The 25859-nt window shown below is 41.6% G+C and overlaps 1 protein-coding gene across 2 annotated transcripts; it reads right to left on the bottom strand.

Annotated features, from left to right (window-relative positions):
- On the bottom strand, positions 1-22924 carry asz1 (ankyrin repeat, SAM and basic leucine zipper domain containing 1). 2 transcript variants are annotated; one of them, XM_087180171.1, is made up of 13 exons: positions 22817-22924; positions 21425-21527; positions 20740-20862; positions 16588-16699; positions 10949-11060; positions 10731-10865; positions 10468-10580; positions 9593-9665; positions 8993-9049; positions 8433-8545; positions 5016-5157; positions 4608-4721; positions 1-382 (listed from the first exon to the last, which is right to left on the bottom strand). In XM_087180171.1, exons 1-13 carry the CDS (start codon positions 22922-22924, stop codon positions 218-220), a joined length of 1470 nt encoding a protein of 489 aa, XP_087036297.1. In that variant the 3' UTR covers positions 1-217. The 2 variants fall into 2 exon arrangements, with proteins under 2 accessions (XP_087036297.1, XP_087036298.1); XM_087180172.1 differs by having other exon boundaries at positions 5016-5118; positions 21425-21521.
- Positions 22925-25859: the final 2935 nt, after the last annotated feature.

Below are 25859 nucleotides of genomic sequence, written 5' to 3'. Positions count from 1 at the left end.
ATAAATTAACTTAAAAAAATAATTAAGAACTAAACTTGGAGACAAGTCAGAGCAAACTGGGAAACAAAACGCTGCAGCAAAAATAAAAAAATTACCTGTCTTGTCGAACACTGTCCTAAAACATATCAACCATTTTATAAACATAATCATAATCTAATTTCTCACCTACAGTCATCAAAACACAAAATATTACGATGAGCGCATTAACTGCTGGTGATTAGCAAACATTCCTGTACGTATGCAGGTAAACCTTCCCGCAAGCAGCTTTGTAGAGGAGCAAGAGGAACGTGGCTCCAAGCGCCGCTCCGGTCAGGTACCGCATCTTCCGGTTGCCGTGGGAACCAGGTCTGGGAAGCCGACAGCAATCTCCGGCTTCGTCCATCTGAGGGAGGAAGACGAAGAAAAGATTCACGTGGGAAACGCGCACAAAACCATGGATGTGAAAACACACACCAAACGCTGCGGTCGGAGCAACGTGACCTCGCGCAGGAAGTAGAAGGGTTGCAGGTCATTTTTATCTAATCCAGTCCGGATTATGGCACCGTACTGATCAAACAGTTCCAGGCCAGTTAAAGCTTGACTGGGTGGGAAACATCGGCTCAGTTACTGCTGGATGGGAATCAAACGGAGACCAGCTCATTTTTGAGGGTGAGGGCATGTCTGGTCCCATCGTACCACCACAGCATGACTCGCAAACCTGAGTCACCAAAACTTCCTGTGCCAAATCCTTGAGGATTCATCAGCCGAGTGGAGAGCCGGGTCTTGGTCACGGTCAAGTCACAGAGGAATAAATCTGTTCCTGAACTCCCCAGTCAGAGAGTGACACAGTGTCACACTGGATTCCTGTCATGTGAGAGAGTTGGATGATACAAAGAGTTCAAGCTCTTCTAGCAAAATGTGGCTCGGGAACTTGCGGTTTGGCAGTAAACCCACATTTCTACCAACTTCCTGGATTCTGACATCACTTATGAGGAAATGTTTTTAGTAAGTACCGGGAAGGCATTATTCCCGCAGGACATAAATGCAACATTAATATAGAGTTGTGAAAAGGGAGGGGATGCTGATGCTAGTTCCAGAAATGTTTTTTCCTCATTCTGTATCCATGTCTCAAATTTTTTTTCCCTCTCACAGATGATGTCGCAATCCTTTCGAGTTAATGTTATGGTCACCAGTTTTATTTTAATCATTTCCATTTTGTCACTTTGGTATGGCAGACATCTTAAAATTTTCTACAATCCCCTCGAGCCTGGCTGCTACTGGAGAGGAAGCCGGCCAGACTGGTAAGCACCATAGCTCCTGAATTCATCTGAAACTGACTTTAAAACCGAATCTGAATCTGTGATTGGATGTTTCTTGCAAAAAATTGCACCTTGGGATTTGTAGTTAACTTCTTGCCTTGTAGTTTTATGCACGTGAGCTCGTACCTTCAACTTTTTAACAAAGAACCAGATAAATACACATCAAATAATTTGTTCCCAAAGATTGTTTCTGTCATTTTAGGTCGTTCTTATCTCGCTGATTTATGTTCAAGTGATAAGTTTGGTTTTCTTTTGTTAATTGATGCTATAAAATGGGATTGTGATGTCATGTGATGCAACATGGACAACAAATCTGACCCCTCGAGTAGTAGCAAAATAATCGGCTGGAGTTACTGCTGGAAAAGTTGATCCAACTGATTGGCTGACACCATGCAGGACAAGAAATAATGCACTGCCTCACTGTAAACTCACAAGACAAATTTAAGTAGAAGAGCAACATTTTAAGTGTCCTAACCCAATAAATGACCATAGTATTCTTAGATATTGCTGATGTGGTTGTTGATCAATAACTTTGAAACAATTACTATTTTATCAGGTGCTGACAGTTCTGGAATTCACAACTAATTTTCCATCCTGTGTTCTGTCCTTGGATGAACGACCTCCCACCCACTGGACCACTCCGTCTTAATTTCAACAGCTCAACTACAGAAGACGAAGACGAAGACGGCGCTTCATATCTCAGGCACCAGCATACGTAAGTCACATTTTCAAAGCTGATGACGTGAATGAAAAACCAGCATCATCAGGTGTTTACGGGCAATTGAGCTCTGTGGTTCATTAGTTTGCGATCGGGGCTTTTTGCAAAGAATAGCGCTTTGGGGAATTACAGCATGCACTGTTGCACTGACTGACATTAGAGCCTTGAGAGTCCTGCATGAGGGAAACCAGTGTGTGTTCACACCTGACAGGTCGGTCACAGTCAAACTGCCGACAGCCAATTGGAAGCTGAAGCTCTGTACATTCACATTCCAGGAAGTAGATCAGGGGTTTTCAAACTATATCGACCAAGTTTTCACATGAAAGTTTTTTATTTGGTTCAATGACTCTACCTTACTGTTACCGAAGAGAGTTTTTAAAGCTTCACAACAACTTGAAAAACACCTCAGGCTTACAATCAAATTCTAGACACCTCTCAAAACTAATTACAGAAAAGAAGATTGCACCTGACAACAATTTAGAGTGCCACATTAAATACTTTCGTAAATGAGATGTAAATTCAGCTTTTGATTTTAAATAAATTTGTCAGAAATTTCTGAAAACATGTTTTCACCTTGTTACTATGGGTTACAGAGTGTAGACTGTTTGGCCAACATAGCAAATAGTAGCGATTTATTTAATTTAAATTTCAATCTACAACACATTAAAGTGTGTAAAAAAGTGAGTACAGTACGCAATCATAACCACTGAGAAAATGTACAAATTATAACCACTGTAAGCACAGCTGGAGGCTGGTTGGTGTCACTGTTTCTGTCAGTTACAGACAGATGTTGATAAAAAGTCAGATTACTTAATAACTGTCTAAATGTTGCTCTTCTTTCTCTTCTGATTTTCCTACGACTTTAACAGGAATCGCAAAGTTTTCAAACTTAACACCAGACGGTTTAGATGTTGGTCTTAGCTACTTTTAAGTTTTGCTAATGCTACATAGCCAACATTAGCACTGACAGCTGTTTACTTACCAGTCTTGCCAAAAAGCTTCAGCCATTGATGCATTTACAAGACAATACGTCCTCTGAGCTGCGCTACTTCTTCAGGGCAGACTGGAAACTACAGTGACTCGGTATCGGAAAGTGACAAGACAGTCAGCCGGACCAGGGCTAGCTGATTAGGGTTGGGGTTAGCATACTCAGAAGTAGAAGAAAAGATGTGGTATAAATGTTCGGTGTTGTTTTGGTCTGCTGCTGGAGGCAGCTGAGGGCGAGTAGCTGAATGAAGTTTGATACTGAACTTGTAATGTTTCTTCTAGACTGGTAAATAAACAGCTGTTAATGCTAACGTTAGCTTTGTAGCCATGGCAAAACTTACAAATGGCTCCTTTGAGTTACTGCAAGAAAAGAACCGATTTTGTTTTCAAAGCAGTGCCAAAAAGTGTGTGTCACAGTTTATGTAGTAATGTGTGTTTCAAAGGACGAGCTCCCACAGATAAGATTAGATTTTGTGTTTTGTTTATATGTGTATGTGTGATGGGCCCCTCCCATCGGGGCTGTGAGCCAGTGGGTCCAAATGGACTCCATTGGTTGTCAGATTCCTGTCTGACACAACTGAGGACCTCCTCACCACCACTATCGAAACACACGCACCTCTATCTCCTATTAAGCCACCTCCTTTCCTCACCTCATACCCCCACCTCTACCCATCAGCCCTTTCTCCCCCCTTAAACTCCCTCACCCCGCCAACCTGTGTCCTCTCCCCGCTTTCCTTCTGCCCCCACCCTCGCCTTCCCATCAGTCCCTTCATCCCTCCGCCTCATCGTCTGTGTGCTGACAGGTCGATGTCACAGCGGTGCTGACTTATGGGCTGTGAGGATTCTGCCCTGTCAGGAACGACTCTCTCCTCTTGAAATACAAATGCAAACACACACACACACACACACACACACAGAGTCAGGTGCACACATACAAGCACCCCCACACATACCTGTTGGAGCTCGTCAGAATTCATATACACCGACATCGAACACACACCATGTTCTGGTCATGTTGCTTTTAATCTTCAGTAGTAAGAGGAAAGCTCTCAGTGGAACAGTCACCATTGTGAGGAAATGTGTTCGAGTCTGAACGATATCATCAGCGGGAAAAATACTAACAGCTGATTATCAGTTTATGACAGATATATCAGTGTCACAGATGCAAAATTAAATCAGAAAATATGAATATTTAATGTTTATTTTTTCACATTTACTTTTTATTTTAACATTTCTTTTGTATTTTTAGTTGTAATTATTATTTATATCTACGTTCCTTCAACACTTACTGTTGAATTACTGATAATAAACATTAATGTTCAGATGTAACATTTTTAACCACGTGAGGCCAGAAATGAACTTAAAGTCGTTCTGCATGCGAGGTCTGCAGTAGAGGCTGTGGTATTTTGCCTGGCGAGTTGTTTAAAAAGTCTGACGTTTAATCTAATGAATCACTGCAAAGCTGGAAAAAATATAAATATGTTAAGTGTGCAATGGTAGTGGGCCTATATTTCATATAGCGTGTTTGTAATTTGTGTGTGTGTGTGTGTGTGTGTGTGTGTGTGTGTGTGTGTGTGTGCGTGTGTGTGTGTGTGTGCGTTGACCTGGCATATCAGATTGCGAAGGCAGGTGACTTCCTTCTGCAGATCTTTAGTCTGGATCACCAGCTGGTTGCAGACGACCTGGGCCTCCTTCTTCGGGTCCAGGGAGAAGACCAGCTACATGGAGGACCAGACAGACAGAGACACAGACAGACGAGTACCAGTTTACAAATCTACCTGGATGGCAGGTGAGATAGACAGAGCAGACAGAGAATGCACTCACAAAGTCACCTGGCCTCAGTCCCGTGAGGTGACAGGAAGGGACGCTGAACATTGTGACTGACTATCTATAAGCTCGTTAATGGAAAAATATATTTTCTATAAGATCAAGATGAAGCCTTATAGTTTAACACATCTACTAGCATTAACCAGCAACCCCTAATCAGCTGCACTTCTACAGATGACATGTACCTGAGAGGCTTGGCGAGGAAAACGGTTGATGACATCATGAATTGTCTCTGTCAGGTAGCAGCACTGCTGTCGCACACCTATCAGGAAGTTATGCAGCTCCTCACTCCTATAAAATATTATACGAGCAATTAATGGAGAAGGTCTGATTAAAACATTCAAAACAAATTAAAATAGATACACTGTATATTTATTTCTTAAAGAAAATAAATTCAAACCTACAATTTACATTTATTGTGACACACTGTGTGTTTTTTGTGATAATAATTGCTCGGCTGATTAACAACAAATTAAATTAAAATTTTAAATTAATTAAATCAAGCATTTTGATAATTAGTTAAGGCATTTATCAAGTAAGAAATGCCCAACCTTTCCTGGTGAGGGTTTGCTGCATTTTATGTTTTATGTTATTCTAGGCTCAGTTTTTTCCTGACGTACCAAACAACTAATTAATTAATCGTATGAATAATAACCAGACTAATTCATCTATTATAATTGGCTGCAGCATTTTTTATTTTTTTTTTTAAATCTAACCAAAGATCAGTTATTAGAATTTTTCAAATTGTGATTACAAATCCAAATGCTCAATCCAGTCTGTAAAATACACTGTAATTTGCGTAAGGGTGATGCATGATGAAAAGTGGCACATGCTCTGTTTAGACACGTGGATAATGCTGTAGTTGCCTTAAAGCTGAGGTCATGAGGTTTACCTTGTTAAAAAGCGAGCACTAAGGATATGCCCACATAAAAAAAAAAAACACAAGGCAATGGCAACTAAAAATGCCCGGCAATGACAGGGCAGACAGATTGATAGTTTGGACCAAACTTTGTTTTAACATTCTCCATGCATTTTCCTGCAGACCACCTCAACCAAACTATAGAAAACTGAGCAGGTGGCCAAGCCTTCTCCCCCTGCTAACCCATGCTGTCATCCCTCCCTGAAAACATCCACCTTAAATAATTAGTTATTTATATTCATCAACCTTTCCGTCCCTCTCTTCCCATCCCCTGGTCCTGTGGGATATTGATAGCTCTTATCTTAATGGTACATTTCCCTTGGCGAGGGGACTGGGCAGCCAGCCGTCCCGGCCCTCCTCACACTCTGTCAGAGGGGCGAGTAAACACTGTCAGTCAGCCTGTGCTGCACCCTCACCTCCCTTCTCCCTGCTGTTAGTTTATCTAGGGAGCAGAGAGTGATGATGGGCCCCCGGTGGGAAGATTGTTGAAGAGATTGCAGATGGAAAGGACGTTATGTTATGTGGAAATGCTGATACAAGGTGCTTGTGTGCCACTTTGTTGTGAACTGAATGCGTTCAGGGAAAGTCAGTCGGGCTCTTTTCCAGCAGCGCGCAGCAAGTGCCAGTGCCTTGCTCGATCAGGACAGAGATACATATTTACTTTCACCGAGGCCGTTTCAGACCAGCAATATTTCAGTCACACGTCACTTCCACAACTTCCTTTGGAGGTGGCAGTGAGTGTTAAGGTCGCTTGGCCAATCCAAGCTTATCTATGCAGGATAACTACTTTAAGTGACAGGTGGATTAGTTATATTTACAGTTACAGTTTTCTCACAAAAAGGCAATATGTGTACCTAATGTACCCATGTGTGCCGAATAAATTACTTGAATGCATTTCCTTCTTCTTAAAACGTTTGGAAGAATCTGAAAACTTCACTGTTTATATCGTCACCTTCTGCTTCCCAGCAGCCTCCTTTCCTGCATTTGTTGGCACATTATCGCCACCGACTGTTGATCCGTGGAAGAGCGTGAAACCATTTGCAGGACTGAATCGCAGCAACCGTGTGCAAATGCACCTGCATACACGTGCAAGGGAATAAGGATCCACTCTTAAAATCATTGCTTCGAAGTGATACTAGTGGTCAAAAACATTACAGGGTCGCTTTAAGATATTTAGACTCAGAATTAAATGGCCAAAATGAAGGTTGACTGCATTCCATTTATTAATCCATCTGATTTCTGCCCATTACCAAGGGCAGAGATGAGACTGTTCAGAAAAAGGGAAACTTATACTACGCTTTTTCTAAAATCAAACACTTCAGTTTAAGATGCACATTTTTCAAAAGCTGTGTTACTTGTACTTATTGCAGTTTTATCACTATTTTCCTTTGAGACCAACCAAAAGTCCCCAAACCCGTCCCACACACAGATTTCTGCTTTTGTGGCCCCTAGTGGCTGAATTCCTTTTAGGACTTCCATTACCTGTCTGTTGCCCGCTACGATAACCACGGCCAGAAAGGCTGCGTCTTTAGCTTTCGCCTCACCCACAGGCTCTTGTATTTCTGCCCTGATACACAGTCTGGCCAGATTTCCAACCAGCTGCCTCCACAACTGAGGGCTTGTATATGGACCCTTAGGATTCAATAAAAATGCAGTGGCTTCGTTTTAGAGTCTGACCAGGCTCTACAGGTACAGGAACCACCATTAGGTGTTCTGCCATGAGGTGACAGAGACTGAATTGCCGCAAAAGTGGCATTTAAACATCATAAGTTTTTATTCACAGGTTCCTGACATGTCAAAATGATTTCAAGACTAATTTCCATTTGTCTGTGTGATGTAAAGATCCTGAAGGAGCTCATAAGGAGGTCTGGCTTTCCATCCCTCTCGTTATTGGACTGCCTCTCATCCGGCAGGCGAGGGCGGGTGAAGCCAGCGGGCCCAGTTCTGCGGAGGATTCATGAAGTGATGGGGTGTGGTGCGATGGCTCTGTTTGGCCCACGCCGCAGGCTCTCCTTTGCTCATTGCAACCTCCCATCGCCTCTCACCTTACAAATCATTACAGCTCCGCTTAAACCATTAGGGCCTGGCTCAGGGCTTGGCTACAGAGATGGGGGAGGGGATACGGAGATAGGACAGTGAGATGCTCATAAGGCTGATGGACGACTTCCAGTGGAGGAGGACAGACGGAGCATTACGGCGAGATAGATGGAGGAGGGCTGGATGCTGGGAAGGGTTTAAGGTGTGTGGCTGACAAGTGTTTAAATTTTTGCTACTACCGTCAACTTTGTTTCTGGCTTTGTGGACAGCGTTTGTGGAATACTTTTTTGCAACTGACATCTTATCAGACGTTCCCAGCAGACTGAAACAAACTAAGATTTTTAAAACACTGGAAACATTCTCAAACCCCAAACCCCCCCAAACTTTTCTACCATAGAAACCACAATTTAAAATGATTTTTTGCTCTGGAGTGTGGATAGAAAATAAAGTACAGAGAATGAGACCTCTGATCAGATTATCAGTCACTCTAATCTATTAATACAAGCTTTCTGAAAAATAGAGTAATGCTCAGACTAACTCACAGTTTTCCCTGAGAGCCCTCTAGTGGGCCTTCGACCTGAATGATCTGTTGAGCACACACATGACTTGGCACAGGCCTGCTGGGCATTAAGGTGTAGCACCCTACCCATTGGCTGTAGCTCCCAGTTGGCTGATGGTGTCCAGGTCCACTTTGTCCAGGTGCATCTGTTGCATAGCACTCAGCAGCTTCTGCTGATGCTCCGGGTCTGTGATCCCAATCTGACAAATTAAAAAACACCTTTTGTTGATCCAAATCTCTTCTGAAAAATAAAATATTCAAACTGTATGAGTATGTGACACATGTATTCTTCGTCTATAATCATGCATTTATGTTTCACGTCTGAAAACATGCAACATGCTTTTGTAATAATGATCCAAATGTGGGTTAGGTGATGTAAACCAGGTGTACTTTTATTTACCTCTGACAGATCTGAGTTTTATAGAAATTTAAAGAAACACAGTTCAAGAGTGATCCTCAGATAAACTGCTGCCTCCGGTCACTTCGTCAGTTTAACCTTCTCTTCTACTTAAACTTCTTTCTACAGAACTTGTTGCCTTAAAAAGCCGTGACGTCAGCAGCTACCCTCGTCTCTGTCCGGGTCACCCTGAAGGCCGGCAGCGAGCAACAGAGCTGACAGACACACAGATGTTACAGTCATCCTCTACCTTCTCCAGGTCGTCCTTCTCCATGGTCAACAGGTAGTTCCAGGTGATGTCATTTTCCTGTGCAAGTGAAAGAAAACATCTCTCAGCATTCACCGAATCAAAACTTCTACAGCTGCTTCCGACCCCACTGCCTCAAACAGATGTGCCTGCATGAGGCTTTGCCATACAATGACAACAACCTACCTGCACCCATCAAAAACCCCGTCCTCATATATCAGATAGGGACTAAAACCTGAGCTGACCCTCAGTTTAATTCAGGCCAAGCCAATCCAGCACACTGGATCCATTATTCAGCACTGCGTAAAATATGTAAACCAGTTATCTCATGACATGTTCTCAAGCCAGGAGGTGTCATTCTGTCAGTAATGCAGCTGCGTTCAACACATTTGGGATCACTGTATCTCACCCACAGATTTAATACCGCATTGAACTGTGTGTAACAGCATGGTATCTCTGCTCACTGCCTTGGCATCAGCGAGATAAGACAACAGAAGTCTCTCTCACATTAGAACAAGGCACCGTGCCTACAAAAATATACACATTTGTGTAAAAAAAAAAAGCTATACTGAAATCCTATTCTAGCACGCAGTCAGTACTTACAGTCATGATGTCAGTGAGGTAGCTGAGATCGAGGCCGTGCAGGAGGAGCTCCAGGTCGTCAAGCTTGGGTGCACTGAGGAGGGCAGAGAGTTCACATTAAGTCCTGCACCATTAACCCAAGTATGAACCGGCTGGAACTAAAATTGCGCTAAAGCTGTTTGAACAGAAACGTCCTGAGTAGTGCATCAGTAACACACTGAAAAGTGAGCTCGTCCTCAAAGCGCGAAGCTAGGTTTAAGACCTCACTAGCAGCTAACATCTACTCTACTGAAGTGTCCTTGAGCAACGAACTACATCCCTTTCAGCTCCAGTGTTCCTGACCTGAACCTCTGACATCCCTGTAGAGGACGTTGGGCAGAACGAAAGACATCGGGGATCAAGTGAGTGCAACAAAAGTGTCACTGAGTTCAGACACATCAGAGTAACCGCAGTGTAAATGCAGCTTCAGCCTGACTGTTGACACGATGAGCTTTACAAATGTTCAAAATATGTGAAATGCATCTATTAGGGTTTTAACTTCTCCGTAACTGACATGAGAGAAAGACAACAATGATGTTTACAGGCTCACAGGTTGTAATTCTTGGTGCCAGACATGCTCAAAAGCAATGTTTCTGGCTGATGATAATTGCCCCACTGTGCCCAAATGAACTAAACATTCATGGAAGATGTTTATTATTGTTTATGTCTGGTTGAGCAATGGTTCAACAACACCTGCTGCACAGGCATAGATCACAGAAAGTCCAACAGGGGGCGACAAGCACACAAGTGGAGAAGCAGACATATAATCATGACGCTCCAAAAAAAGTTACATCCATATACACACACTAAATAGTATAGTCCTAAAGCTATTTAATGCAAGTCTCGTGCTCTCTTACCTTTCCTTGGAAGATGGAGGTTCAGAGTTGGTCTTGAAGAACTTAGACAAGGTCTCCTCCACGGAGGCCTGCACAGTGGAGATGTGGGATGAAGAGGCCAGGATCCTTGTTATCTGCGGACAGACACCAGCACGGCATTAAGTCACAAAGGTCACCAATCAAGTAACACAACACATACTTTAAAATCACCAAACATATTCCTTACTCAAATAACAATAAATATACGTTATTATGACCTGTGGTAAAAAAAGGACTTCAGGTACCTGTGTGTGTTTGAAGATCGCTGCCAGGTCAGCTGGGCTTTTTCCATCCTTGGTCCTTATGGTTTTGTCTGCTCCTAGCTGGAGGAGCTTCAGCACTGCCTCCTCTCTGCCATACTGCACTGCTGTAGACAAAGCCTAACAGAAAGTATTGCATCAGTTACCATACACAAAGTCAAATGTATAAATTGGAGGGACCTGCTATGTTAACTGTGACACACTGTGTATCCGTTGCCATCCTGAACATTGATGTCTGCTCCATGGGACAACAGCAGGTTGATGACCTTACTGTAGCCGTCTCTGGCTGCCAGCATCAGGCAGGTCATCTGTGACCTGAAAGAAGAAAGCAGAGATAAAGAGATAAAGTTAGAGGACAACAAAAAGATTAAGTTAAATTAAGGATGATGACAAATGAAGGAGATGAAAGATGTGAGGGAAGCAGGAGTGATGGCAGAGGTACAGAGAAACCACCAGGGTGCAGCAAACACCACATAATCATCTGAGACGCATCCAGGAAAACTGGTTCACTGTCTCAACTGCGACTGGCCACGACACAAAACAATTACAACCCATTCTTGACGTGCACCAAGTCTTTACACTGTGTCACGGCAACACCTCAAGGTTTTAAAAGGTCTTGTAACAGTTCCAATCCAAAAATTAAAACTCATCTTTATGCCATAACTTTCAATTAGTGGCTTCTTCTTTGAGACTGAAGGTAACAGGCACCCGGCCTGAAGTAATCAGCGAATCCATAAACCTCATCAGCGCAGTATTAGTGCATGTTGTCTTGCCGACATTATAACCACTGCATCTCTCTGACCATCTGTTTGTTTATTCCCTACAGCTCGTGAGCGTCCAGGTTGTGTGCCCCCCCGCCATTTTCTCCTCCCTGTGCTCAGGTTGTCTGTGCTGGACCACCGGTCCTCCTGGGACCTCTCTCCCTCTCTTGGCTCATTCCAGATGTTTTGAATCTGGATCTTTGTCCTCCAGGAGTCCCTTCCTCCTCCTCCTCCTCCTTCCTCCTTCTCCTTGTCGCTGTCTCCCTCTGTGTGTTTGTTTCCTTCTCCTAGACGTGTGAATGATGTGCTTGGTTTTGCCTCATATGTTTGTGTGGTCTGTCCTCTTTCCAGGTCATGGGGCTCAGGTCCAATCTGCTGGTGGCACCTGAAGCTGTTTGATGGCCTCCCAGATTATATTCTTCATTACATGTTTTCCTTGTCAGATTCGAGGGTCTAGTGACAGAGGTGGCTGGACAAATAGTTTAGCCCTTTGAGGGAAACGTGATTTTGGGCTATACGATTCAAATTTGACTTGCCTCGATTTGATAAATGGTAGATAAAAGTATCCAGAACTATAGAAGCTTTTAAAACAAGTCCTGAAGCACAATCCGGATTCCAGCAGTGAATCCCTTTGTTTGGTATCTCTCACCACAACAGAGCTCAATGCATTATTTTTGTGGCTCCTTATAGCTAACAAAACGTAACATGAATCTTTAATTCTACTGTTGGTGATTGTCGCGACGGAGAATGTAATGATTGTCAACCTGATTACGTTGCAGTGTTTTGGCATTTAAGCCTTCAAATCAATTACTCAAACCAGCCCTTCTGCTTGATTGCCCAAATTGCCCTTTTGCATTTTTACGTTAGAGTCGTGTTTTTAATTCTAGAGAGAGTATTCCTTTGAGCACGATAATAAAGATACTTGCTAGATAGTGTACTGAAGTGGTTTCGGACAGAGCATCCTTTTAAAAAGGTGACACACACTCAAGCACACATTTGGTGAATGTGTCCGTCAACCGCTCGCTACTCTGAAATGAAAGACCTGGTTGTGACAACTTTGACCTCTGTTGCTCATGTGTTTGCTTGCATCTGAACAAGGACTGGATATATATATATATATATATCTATCTAAAAAAAAAACTTCTGCTACAGTACCTCTTATCACCTCTGACTCAAACACAGCTGCTGAGAAAAACACATCAATCCAAACAGGTGGGAAAGTCCACAGGCAATTCATCACTACTATTACTTTTAATGGTGAGAGAGACAGAAAGAGGCAGAGAGGGGTAATCACATGTCACAGTTCCAGTCACAAAAGCATCGCCCAATGAAATACAGAATGGGAATGTGTTATCACTCTCAAATTGATTTGACAGGTCTTTTAATACATGGCCTACCACTGGATGGCTGGAGGCAGTAAAAGGTTTGTTTGTTTTTTTTTTTTTTTAGAGAGGGACTGAGAAGCAGGTGAATTAAGATCAATCTTTTAATTCTCAATTGAAGTTGGAGATATTGATTAAATCTCATACCAGAGTATCAATACATCACAATACTGATATCATGATATAATATGCTTTTCAAAGCTCAATTCAAAAGCATTTCAGACAACCAGAAGGCAACATCTGTGCTAATCCAGTGAACTGAATCTCTAATAAAGCAAAAAATACTTGTCCTGTAATTTCCTGTAAATCCATATGACAGTCCTATTTAATGATTTCCAGGTATGACCCAAATACAACCAGGGATATTAAAAACATTGCTGCCACATGATTTGATTTTTTTTTTTTTTTGCTGTTGATGAATTTTTGTCATATGACCCAACCCCTAAATGCCACGGAGAGTAGCGCCTTGTTTTTGCTTTGTCATTCGGACTCGAGATATACCGCTTTTATCTGTATTATAATGTTGGCAAAAGAAGTGTTGACTTTTCTACCAATAAATTACCTTATCTGAAAATCCTCCGAGACAGAGGCGATGTTTGTTTAACAGGTGTGAATCTGTGTGGGACGTCAGTGGGTTTTAAACATCAACTAAGAAGGACACACAACTACATCTCTCTTTTAAGTGAATTCCAAGAAATCAAAAAGTTAATGTTCTATGCGAACTCAAACAAACGAACCTATGGTTATGACATGTATGACATTTCCTCTCCGCCCACCGATCAGTCACTTCCTCTTGGACCCATGAGAACAGGTTTAGTGGCATCATTCATTTCTGTTCACATCCTGTGCTACTATATTTTCCCAAGGGTTTGGTTTTACTGTGAGACGGGCACCAAGGTCGCTCGCACAGTGTTTCAGTGTGTTTGCTTGTGTGTCTTTCTGTGTGTGTCCTTCAGACTCTGTGTGTTTTGGCTGGTTCCAAAACAGACAGCTGATTGATCGATGCGCCGACAATTCAGTGGCAAACGTCTTTCCTGGTGTCAGGACCGCAAGAAGAATGACTCCCAAAACCACCTGGCTCACTGTGCCAAGGTAAACACACTCCGTCTCACACTGGCCTCCGGTGAATCATAAAAAAAAAAAAAAAAGTCACAATGACTACTTTTATATGAAGGCTTGCAAACAGACGGCATGTTATTGGCTGGTTTCATGCACTGATAATAACCTATCGCTCCATCCACAGGGACCGATGATTATTCTGATCAGTTTTGTTGCACGTGGATCCTGTTGCCAAAACTATTTTGAGATGTAAATATCAAGTCTCAAGTCTTCAGGTTGTCTGAATGCATTTTTCTGTCAGAGCTTTTTTTAATACAGGCCTTAGCAGCTGTGTGGTTGTCACTTATTTCAGATCCTTGTACTTTTCAGGATTTGGGACGTTCCAGCTTCAGATTCGGAAAGTTTTGCTTTCAAGTCTCCAGTTCAGTCTAAAGGGATTCAGGTCCCAAGTAGGTTAAGTCTAAAAGCACTCAAGTCCAAGTCAATTCCAAGTCATCATTAGGATGTCTACAGCTGTGTGTGTGTGTGTGTGTGTGTGTGTGTGTGTGTGTGTGTGTGTGTGTGTGTGTGTGCATGTGTGTGTGTCAGTTCAGGTTCTATTTTTTTTTGGATTAGAGACTCAAAGTAAAGAGGGATAGAAAAGGAACAGCTGTTAAATCAGGTGTACTGATACCCTTATTATCAGTTGGCGGGGCCTTTCTGTTTTCCAAAAACAAAAGGTTACAGAAGTTCAAGCCGAAATTATGTCAGTGATCTCCCGTCTGGAAGCAAATCGTGTAAAAGTACACCTGAAATCTGTACAAATATAAAAGAAAAATGTGTCTGAAAGTGCACATTCACCTACTGTATGTGCAGCCTGGAGAAGCATGTTCCAGCCTTTAAACGACTGCGGCCGACACAGATCAGTGCAGTGAAGGTACAAAATAAATAAATAAAAGAAAGGGACACATGGAGGCAATGGACCCCGCATCGTGCTCCTGCAGGACTTTGAGGGATGACAGAGAATGCTTGTTTACACTAAGACAGAGGGACGAGCAGCTGGTGTTAATCATTGGTTTGATATTCAGACGTAAGAGGCGATGAGGAGGAGGAAGAGGTTTATCCTCTGCACCCACATGAACCCCATATTCGTCTGTTGCTCTGAACGTCGGGGGCTGTCGGTCCCTCCTCCTCACCGCCTCCCCTCATCCGCATCCTTCTGCGTCTTGTTACCTTGCTTCAAATATTTTGTCTGGGAAGGAACCAATCAATTTCCTAACGCTATAGCGTGTCCATGTGTGTCATCAGGGGGGTCTCAGGCGGTGTGTGTCGTGAGTGTAATGGCATCCTGGCGGTGACAGAGTGGCAGGGGATTAGGGGAAAGCTAAACAAGAAAGCCACTGGGGGCCGCATCCTCACTTTGACACAGCAGAAATCCACAGATGGTAATGGTAAAACATGCTTCAAGAGTGACCTCGCTTCATTCTTTTCCACGAGATGGAATTTTTCATGTTCTTCACCAGGGCAGGAAACCAGATTATACACCCAGCTGCTGCAATGCATGATGGGTCCCAAACTCCTCCAGTCACTTTTATTAATTTATGGGGAAATATGTTCACGATATTCCCACTGCCAATGTTTCTGTAGCATCACTTTCCTATCTCGCAAAAATAAATATACTTTCATTCTTACAAATGTAACAATCTGCACAAACTTATTTATTTCTGTCAGTTTTCCTTAATATTTCCGATGTTACTCAGACTAATGAGGTTGGCACTGTTTTGGCACTGACTGCTCTCATTTTGGCACCTCAGTGCAGCTACAGCATGTATATGAACGTGTGTCGATGTGTCTGGGGTGATTTGGGGTAACATGTACATCTAATAGGGAGCTAGGTTTTTCACAGATTCTTTTTTACGTTTCTATTGCCGTTAGTGATGGTTAGACAGTGTTGTAAGCGAGACGATACTCTAAATACTCGTTTTTTGGTTTATGGATTTAATGGACAAATGTACCCGAACAAAAGCTTATTTGATTTTGGGCGGATAGGGCGATGCTAGTGGTTTAGCATGGACATACTGTGCAAGTCAAATGACAACTAGACATCCAGTTTAAAACGTATATATTTCAACGTGTAACAGATCCTAACGATGCGTTCACTGAAATTTGTTGAAACCACTGTTAAACAGATTCTACATTTCAGCCTGGTTTCTTAACCTAAGCACCTTTGGACATTTAGACCTACAAATTACCAAAACCATGCTTACTGGATTACATCCCAGTGTGTACCAAAGCTTCTAAAATCCTCCCACCCAGCCCTTACACTGTGTGTTTGTTTGTCTGTCTGTCTGATACCCGTCTGTACATGCACATGCCATAACAGGACGTTCCAAACAAAACACACAAATATACTCTGTATGGAGCACTCTGGTGCATAATGCTACCACATGGCAGCTAAACATAACGAGAGCCATCAAAGGAAATTTGATCCAGCGCCTCTTGTTGTTTCCTCCCTCCCCTGTTTAAGTCAAGTCTGGAGTGTTTTTACTCGGCCTGCATCAATTCGGGTGTGACAGCACGTACTGTGTTGAAAATCCCATAAACATTTTGACTTGAAACACATCTGTACCCCCAATTCCTACCCTCACCCCCACCCCTCACCTGTCCGCCATGTTGGGATCAGCATTTCTGGACAGCAGAAGCTCCACACAGCGAGCAATTCTGTCTTCACTGGCAGACGCCGTGCAGCTGGCCATGAGCACGGTCCAATGATCTGCGAACAGGGACGCATTAATGAGGAGGCGCATCATCATACTTTAATTTAACGCTTAACATTAAATTTAGCATCAATTGTTAAAAGTAAAAAAAATTAAATAAAACAAAGCTAGATACAGAAAAATAAATGACCATTAACAATAAAAAGCAGGTTTTAGAGGTTTTAGTTCGCAGCTGATGATGCATCATAGCTGGGCCACCAACTGCACATAGTCCGTGAAGGCTACGAGGGCAGCTCTTTCTATATATGGTCAAAATCTAGAGGTAGCATGGAGAAACAGTGTAGGCAGGTATATCAATGTTTTAAAATGAGATGTAGGATGAGACAATACCATTTATTTTGATATAGTTTGATGTTGTGTTACAACCCATTTCTTCCACAGAAAATACCCAGGTATATATCATGTATTTCCCTCATTGGAGCATTTTAATTGTAATTTCATTATTTAGCAAAACAAGTTAAAGGAAGAGAATTGTCTTATTTTTAACCCCAATGAAGTCATACATCACACTATAATAAAAAAATTTAAAAAGCCTGGACGGGGACCTGGTGATGGAGATGGATAGCTGCTTATCTGGCATCAGGAAGTGTGGCGGCCTTTATGGGACAGAGTGACTTCAGAGGAGTCGTCTCCTTATCTTATCCTGATAAAATTGAGACGCATGGCAATAGTCTCAATTCCTGTTTTGTTCCGCCAATGAGCGAGTCCCCAACCAGCGTGTATCACAGTGTGTATCTAACTGCATTTGTATGTTTTCCTGTATGTGTGTGTGTGTGTGTGTGTGTGTGTGTGTGTGTGTGTGTGTGTGTGTGTGTGTGTGTGTGTGTGTGTGTGTGTGTGCGTGCATGTACACCTTGGCCCCCTACATCTGCATGTGGGTTCCTGTGTCTTTGTGGCTGTGCATGTTTGGCTCTATATCTGTGTGCAAGTGTGTATGTTTATATTATGTGTGTGTGGGTGTAAACCAGACTGCCTGGTTTGCGTCTACAGAGGACTGGAGTAAATAAATCTGAGGCCTGAGAATTGGTGAGAGTGTATGACAGCAGCATGGTGACCGTTATCAATCACTCGCGCATTCCTCCGCTCGGCCTCGCTGCTTGGACGAACGCCACCAGGACGTGACCACACGTCATCCTCCTGTTTAATTGTTTCCTTAATCTGCCTCCAGCATCAGATGCCGAGACCATGTGAAATCAGTCACACACACACAGTTTAACTCGACATTCTGGACTGAGAATTAATTGACATCAGATATCAACAGCATGACTGGTGCAATGGCTCCAAACCGGGGTCTGGGGACTTTGAGGGGCCACAGGAGGGTTTCTAGTGGATACCCAGGAAAACTAAGAATGCAGTGGTCTCAAAATAATGTATTGTTACTGCAGCAGAAAACAGTGAGAGGAAGGCAAAAAATTACTTTACGGACCAGAAATCATGGTTACAGTCTCATCCTGAGAGACTTCAAGTGCACACATATTGTGTATATTGTATATTGTCTACTGCGGCTGCTGCTATGCATGATGTGGAAATTTTAAGGAAGCACACAAACTACTGTCAACTATAAATCGTTGACACCTGTAGATACATGAATTTATATGCAATGTTCTTCGTCACGTTATTTGCCTAATACAATCATCACTAATTTGCAGTAGTGTTGTTTATAATTAACCGATTAATTCTATCAACTGAACATTAAACCCCACAGCAAGTCGACATGTTGCTATTTCAGAATAAAACCAGTAGACAGGCTGCCCGCTGCGCTGAGGACTGAGGTAGGACTGGCCTGTGTGTTATTTAATTCTGAGATCTTTTTTTATTAACCTGTTGGCTGTTTCTGATCATTAATCAGCTGAGGACGAAGGAGGAGGAAGAGGATGAGGTTTATGTTTCAGTGCTCTCGGCGGTGGAGGATTCAATGTGTGTTTGCGTTTTTGTTAATCTGTTTATACATTAGAAAGTCTGGCTACTATTTGCTATTTATCTTAATAAGTGATTTAATATTTTCCTTCTCGGCAGAGGTTATGCCGGTTATACACAGCGCACCCAGTGCCGGAGGATCCAATGTGTGTTTTCGTTTTGTTCATTTGCTTTTGTTCATTAGAAAGTCTAGCTACTATTTGTTATTTACTTAAACATTTATTTCAGTTAAATATTCTTTATGTAGGCTTGTTGTTTAGTTTCACTTTGTTCATAACAGCACTGCAGCTGTGTGATGAGTTTAATGGGTTACAGACTCGTCTATTCTAAATAGTACAATTTAATCTTACTGGTTAATGGTTGGTTAACAGATGTCTGCTATCGGTCAGGAAAAAAAACTTAAAATGAGCATCCCTAACTCACAGTGTATTTTACTAAACGATGCCAGCTATCCCTACAGCTTCTGAAACGTTCCTCCACACATTTAATTTTAATGATTTCACTGTAAAATACAGCAGAAAGCAGCTACAAACTGTTTTTCTTTCCTTTTGCAAGTGAAAAATAAGGCAGACAGAAGCTTACTGGAGATCAAGCCACAGCTAACAATCACTATCAATATACATTCATGTGTCTATTTCTTGTTATATAATTGATAACTCATTTGGTCTGTAAAATGTTCCAAACAAAAATGACATTTAGTCATTTACAATTATATAAAACAGAGAACTGCAGCAACTCCTCACATTGAAAATGTTCAGTATAAACATTTAGTCCACTATAAAAAAATGCTGTCAATTAATTTCTCCCAATGAACAACCTGATTAATCAATGAATTGTTTCAGCACTAACTCACTCCTGGGAAATAATGTGATCGGATAATGTATAACCTGCAATAAGCAACTGTTCACAGCTTTACTGTTAATTTGCGTGAAGTTCAACTCTGCCCAACCACAGTATCTCTGTATCTGTGACATAGGGGTCAGTTTATGGTCTCTCAGAAGAAGTTCGTAAAACGTGCTCACCGACCACCTTGCAAATTAAAAATGTTTATAGCTGTTCTGGATGGCCACACTCAGAAAGTTACAGAAATGGCTGGACACACTTATTATGTGACATTTGAAAGGGGCGGAGAAAGTTGGTGTCCGACATTATCTGACCACTGAGCGAGCAGTTTGCGCAGGACTGTAAGAGCTGGTTTCTCCAGATGTTGCTCCGCTCATTTGAAATAAAAAAAGAATACCAGCCATTTAATCTCTTGTTGTTACTGCTGATTTAAGTGAATAGTAACAGAGACTGTAATAGTACAATGAGCTTCAATACCAATACTAACAACATTACAATCTATCAAGAGTTTAAAGATCAGAATTACAGTACCCTTGCAATATTCCTTTGACACAGACTGATCATTCAGAGTGATTCAGATGGAGAGGAGCTGTCATTAAACCATCATATCCCCATCTACAGATTCGACATTGTGCAATACTGGACTAACTCCTGCCAAACAACCAAATGTTTCATGTTTCTGGGGGATCCTGTGACTACTTTTTCCGACAGGATTCATGGCTTTTATGTGTGTATGACTGCAGACTTCTTAACAAGGAAGAGTTCTTCCCCCATGCTTGTTTTACCCAGTCTGACCTCGATCCAACAGATGCCTTCAATTTTTCTCGCTTTGAGACGAGGGTTCAGTGTGCATGAACTAAAAACAACTCAATGGATAAGAAGTGTGTTTCTGCACGAGTTCCTCTTTGGCGTCATCACCATTAAGTAATGTCAGATGAAGGCCCAATTGGTCCCCCAGTCTTTGGCTGTAGCAGGTGAGGAAATTGAAAAAAGGTGCCACAGGGAAGAATCGCTCGACACCAACGCAACAGGGACCATCAGGAGGATTAGGTATGGCTGTTTCATAACCAGGTCTGGAAGGCAGCGATGTAATGGTGTTGCCTAATCACACTGTATGCCCTAGTTTATTTATTCTGAAAGGTGGTGGGTGAGGGATCACATAGAGGTCAGTGGAGCCTCCTACGCTTGTATATCAACCACCAATACAAAATAGTATGAATTTGTCTGCCCAATTTTAGTTTTGAAAACAAAGAATAGTGATCCATATTGGTCTGACCTTTGCTGAAGTTGGCTCTGGCCCCTCGGTCCAGTAGCAGTTTGGCCAGGTCGTAATTAGCCACATTGACAGCACACATGAGAGGAGTCCATTCAAAGCCAAGCCTGGTCTCCACGTCCATGCCTGCAAAAGGATCAAATTAAGTAAAGAGGCAATGAAATGATTACATAAAAAGTAAATCTGTGCCTAATCCCCCCCCCTTAGGTGCTCACACATACATATTGTACATACACACAAAATCAAGCCCTGTTTCTTTGAGCATCCTTGCTTAAATATTAGTTTTTCCTATCCCTCTTGAATTCTGCAAAACAATTTCATGCAAAACTGTTACGTTGAGGTGAAAAATCACAACCACCTACTTGACAAATGATAAATAATTCCAACTCTGACTAGTCCTCTCCACCATTTTTTTTTTTTTCATTCAGACATCCTTATCTACCATGTTGGCCTGATTTTACATCCATTATTATAAGACAATCCCACCTTTTTCAATATATATATATATATATATATATATATATATATATATATGCATCTTTTACATCTATTGTCACAGTAAAGCAAAGATAGAGCACACATAGCAATGGAAATTAATAGAAAATTTACAGCTAGACTTCATTTGTTATATTAATTTATTATTCATAGCTAACTGTCAAGTTGTGTCACAGGTGAAGAGAGCACTTGCCACTATCCAACAGCTGTTCCACAGTCCCAGTGTCTCCATTACTGATGGCTCTTTTCAACACTGACACATTATCTTCTGTGTGTGGTACAACAGCATCCTGAGCCTGTGAAAACAGGGAAGAATCAGAGTAAATTAACCAAAAATAATTTTACTCCAAAATAGGATCCATTTGGAAAACACATCTGTTTGTGGATACAATCTCTGAATTCCAGGGAGCAAAATTCCTTTAATGAATGTAGGAAAATTTCAAGTAATATTTAGCAGAAATCATTCCTGCCATTAGGTGTGTGCAATAACAACAGTCCCCAGACTAGGATGTGTCCCAGTTCCATACTACACACTAATACCATAGAGTAGGTAATCTATACCAATCTTGATACTGTTTTTGTAATAAGTGTACAGTACAATATATGTAATTTGATGCTTTAGTAATTTGTACTCTCAAGAGAAGCAACAACTAAACTGCATATTTGGAACACCACTTACAAATGAACTTATTGTGGACAAAGCAAAAAAATTTTTCTAAAGATTTAACTATGATTACTAGTCAGGTCACACTTCTTTGAATGAAACAACTTTCACTGTGTGGGTTTTGTTTATTAATTTCCATTTATTTTGGGCTTTTCTTCATGTAGATAAAAGGAAGAATACTCTATGGCAAAGATTTCAACTTTAGCCATCACCACACATGGTGGTGTGTCAAGATGCTGAAGTGGTCTACTAACCCTTATTTCATATAGTGAACCCTGAATCTTGACAACCACAACAAACCAAACCAACAAATATAAGAAATGGACAACTGAGGACAAAGCTAAATGCAATATTGTTTTTCAAGATCTTTCTGAGGTTGTCTCATCGCCTGTACAATTACTTCTAATTATTTCAACCTTTTAAGCTGTGATTAGCTACTTAATTTCTGTTGCGTGTCCACTAGTAGCACGTTTAAAATCAAATAAATTGTTTTTACCGTGCAGAAAAGACAGAGATTTAGACTATATTCCTCCACATTCACAGAGGTACCAGAGATGACCTGAAATATTAAGATTTATTCGGTGTTGAAGCATTAATTTAGCGCTTAAATTTGCACTCTACTGTGCGCATTTTCGCTACTGCGCCACAAACAGCTAGTGTTGATGACAGTTTAGGTTGAAAAAGAGCGGTTTACCCCTCTCTCCATTATCACTAAAATTAGGTATGTATATAAATTCCCATTTAAGTTTATGACCATAGCTTATTTTGCCAGCCTATTGGTTTCCCACTGTTACCATTATTTTATATAGCTAATAATAGCTTATGTTAGCTAGCGAGCCTAATTTCGTTGCTGCTAGCTAACGTCGTTGTCCATTTCTAGCGGCATAAACCGGTTTGAGGAAACATGTTTTCTAAATTAACCTTGATGCGAGAAGAGTTTTTATCCAAACAGCAACCGAGATCCCACTCTTCATTGCTGGCGTCGCTTTCATCTCCAGCTGGGAAGGCGTAATCCATGAAGCTGCCCATATTTCCGACTAGCCCGCCCGTTAGCTGACGTGAGAGAAGCCGTAGCAGGGGAAGGGGCGTCGCCAGGCAACAAGCAGAAGGTGTTTCGAGTGGACGGTGATAACGTCCAGCTGCGTCAACCGGCGTAATTAATGCCCAATACCTCCAGTAGTTTAACCATCTTAAGCGAAAGACAACAAATGATGGAGGCCGGTGGAAGGATGAAGTTTAACTACACCCTAGTGGTGAGTTAAATTTGCCGTATCAAAAAGGCCACATAAATCACTTTTTATGCTGTGGGTTTTTGTCTGCCCTCTCCAGCCCTATCGCCGCTATGTGGTTAGCTTAAACACTAGCGTTAGCGGTTTAGCTAAAGTAAGCTAACAGTAGCTTTTAAACATCTCAAAACATAGCACTGAACGCTTACATGCACTAGTATATGTTTCTCACATTAGCTTTAGTTAATATTAGTGTTTAGCTGGCTCGCTAGACTGGAAGTTAAGAGGCACATTTAATGCCCCTACATGCTATTTTATGCTAACTACATAGTTAGCCCTAGCATCTATTTTTCTGTTGGTTCAACTCTCGTATCTCTAATGCTTTTTTCTTTTTTGTCCAGAGGCAGCTTTGGAAAGGGAAGCTGGGACCATCCTGGCTTTTACTGTTGATTTTAAGCTTGTTGATATGACAGGTGAGTGGTAGGCTGCCCTTTTGTTTCAATAAAATGTGTAAACATTTGCCACTAATGGATTTCCTCGTGTTTATGCAGAGTGAGAATATGAATGTGTTCTTAAAACTTCTACACACCTATACCCACACAGGTGTTTTTACCTACAGTATGTACTTGGTGATAAAGATTTAATCTCAGGACTGTGTGGGTGTGAACTGACTGCTCGACTGACATCTCCCTCACACTCATTTTAAGTTTTATTGCCTCTGTTTGGGTGGGACAACTTTTCCCTCATCACTCTTACTTATGCAGTTTCGTGACGTCATGCCATTCCCAGCATAGCTTTTCCCAACTTTAAACTGAACGGGCATCTAGTCATCCAGAATAAGTGGTAAACCTATGAAGATGTGCAGGGGCATCTAAGGATTTCACACTTGGCAAGCTATAAGCTACTGCATAAATTGTCTCAATCAATGAATTACATTCTATAAGCCATCATTATCTATAACTGTATATATGTAGGTAAAACTAATTCAGTCTAATACAACAGTCCTGCAACAACTCTTGGCACCTCTCTAAAACCGTGTCAACAAAAAACTGAACATGCAGGTAGGATTTATAACAGCACTGTAGTATTAGGCGTTCCTAATAACTGAGTGTGTCACTGTCTTATGAGATGCCACACTTTAGGATAGAATCTCATCTGTCTGCAAGGGAAAGTAAATGTCCAGTAGAGGTCACTCTTCCTCTGGACAAGACTAATAACTTTTCTGCCCCTCAGCAATAACGACTCCAAGGTCAGCAAATATCCAAGCAACCAAAAATCTGGCTTCATTTGATGTTTTCCTCAATGTCATCACACAGCTCAGGTTATTGTTTTATCCCTCTCTCACACACAATTACCAGGAACCAAAATTAGTTCAGTCCGTCATCGGCCCAGATGTTGCTCAGATTTTGGGGAGATGAGGAGAACATGTCCTATCCAGCATTATAGCAGAGATTATTTGTCCCCTTTCAGTTGTTTGACTCAAATATACTGTATGTTCAGGTTCCTTTATCAGCACAGTTACATTTTAATGAAGCATATTTTATGGTTTACTTTAGTAACATGCAAAAAATACCTTTCTTTCACCTTTGTAGCTAGAGCCTCTATCCATCTTAACTTTAAAACCACTTACAAATGCATTTCAACTACAAATTGGACTTGCATGTTTAAATTAATTATATATGTTCCACATTTAGCAGATTTTGATATGTGTCTACCTGAAAGCTGAAATGAAAACTACACTCTTGCTGTACTTGTCACATTAACCTAAATAAAAATAATCATGTTGGCCTCCATTAACTATTCTGCAGACGGAAACCTAATTGGATTATTACATTACTTGTCAAAAGTAAATCTATATATATATATATATATATATATATATATATATATATATATAGATTTTATGAGCACATAGCTGGGGAGGGAATCAAACCCATGACTGTGTAACTATAGCACAGTCTCCATCGCCAGGAGGCTGCCCAGCTGTTTCACAAATACTGATGGGGACCAAGTTGAGCTTAAAGGACCAGTTTGTATGATTTAGGGGGGTCTACTGGCAGAAATGGAATATAATATTCATAGTTATGTTTTCATCAGTGTACAGTCACCTGAAACTAAGAATCAGTGTTTTTGTTAGCTTAGAGCTTGTTATCTACATTGGGAGGAGGGACCCCCTCCTCCACAGAGCCCATGCTGCCAATCTCTGACTCTACCACTTCCCACAGGTGATCTACTGGATTCAGAAATGGAGGCTACTGAAGTTCACTTAACTCACGGTCATCTTCATGAAACCAGCTTGACACGGTGCACTATCAAGATGGAAGTAAGAAGATGGTAAATTGTGGCCATGAAGTTATGGACTTGGCCAGTGACAAAACTCAGGTAGGCTGTGGTTCTCAGACGATGATCAATTGGTATTAAGGGCCTGAAAGTGGCACCATGAGCCCAGAAGGCGGGTTGAGTTCATGGATTTCATGCTGTCGATATTTGATGTGAACATTAACTGAAGCTCCTGACCTTTACGTTGCACCACTGTCACGTGATTGGCTGATTGGATAATCGCAAGAATAAGCAGGTGAACAGGTTATAAAGTGTTTGGTGAGTGTGTGTTTGTTCCAAGAGATTTACTGACCATGTGGCTCACTCTTGACTGCAGTGCTGACAGAGAGGATAAGACACATTTTGTGTGTTGAGATATTCAGGAACCAAAGGCTTACCGCATCCTCACATTTTATTTA

This window comes from Seriola lalandi, unplaced genomic scaffold (assembly GCF_002814215.2).
Source record: "Seriola lalandi dorsalis isolate HSWRI2012SDOR001 ecotype SW California unplaced genomic scaffold, Sedor1 jcf7180002054894, whole genome shotgun sequence".
Classification (NCBI taxonomy): domain Eukaryota; kingdom Metazoa; phylum Chordata; class Actinopteri; order Carangiformes; family Carangidae; genus Seriola; species Seriola lalandi.
The sequence above is the reverse complement of the archived record's forward strand: the minus strand, read 5'-3'. Positions and strand labels throughout refer to the sequence as shown.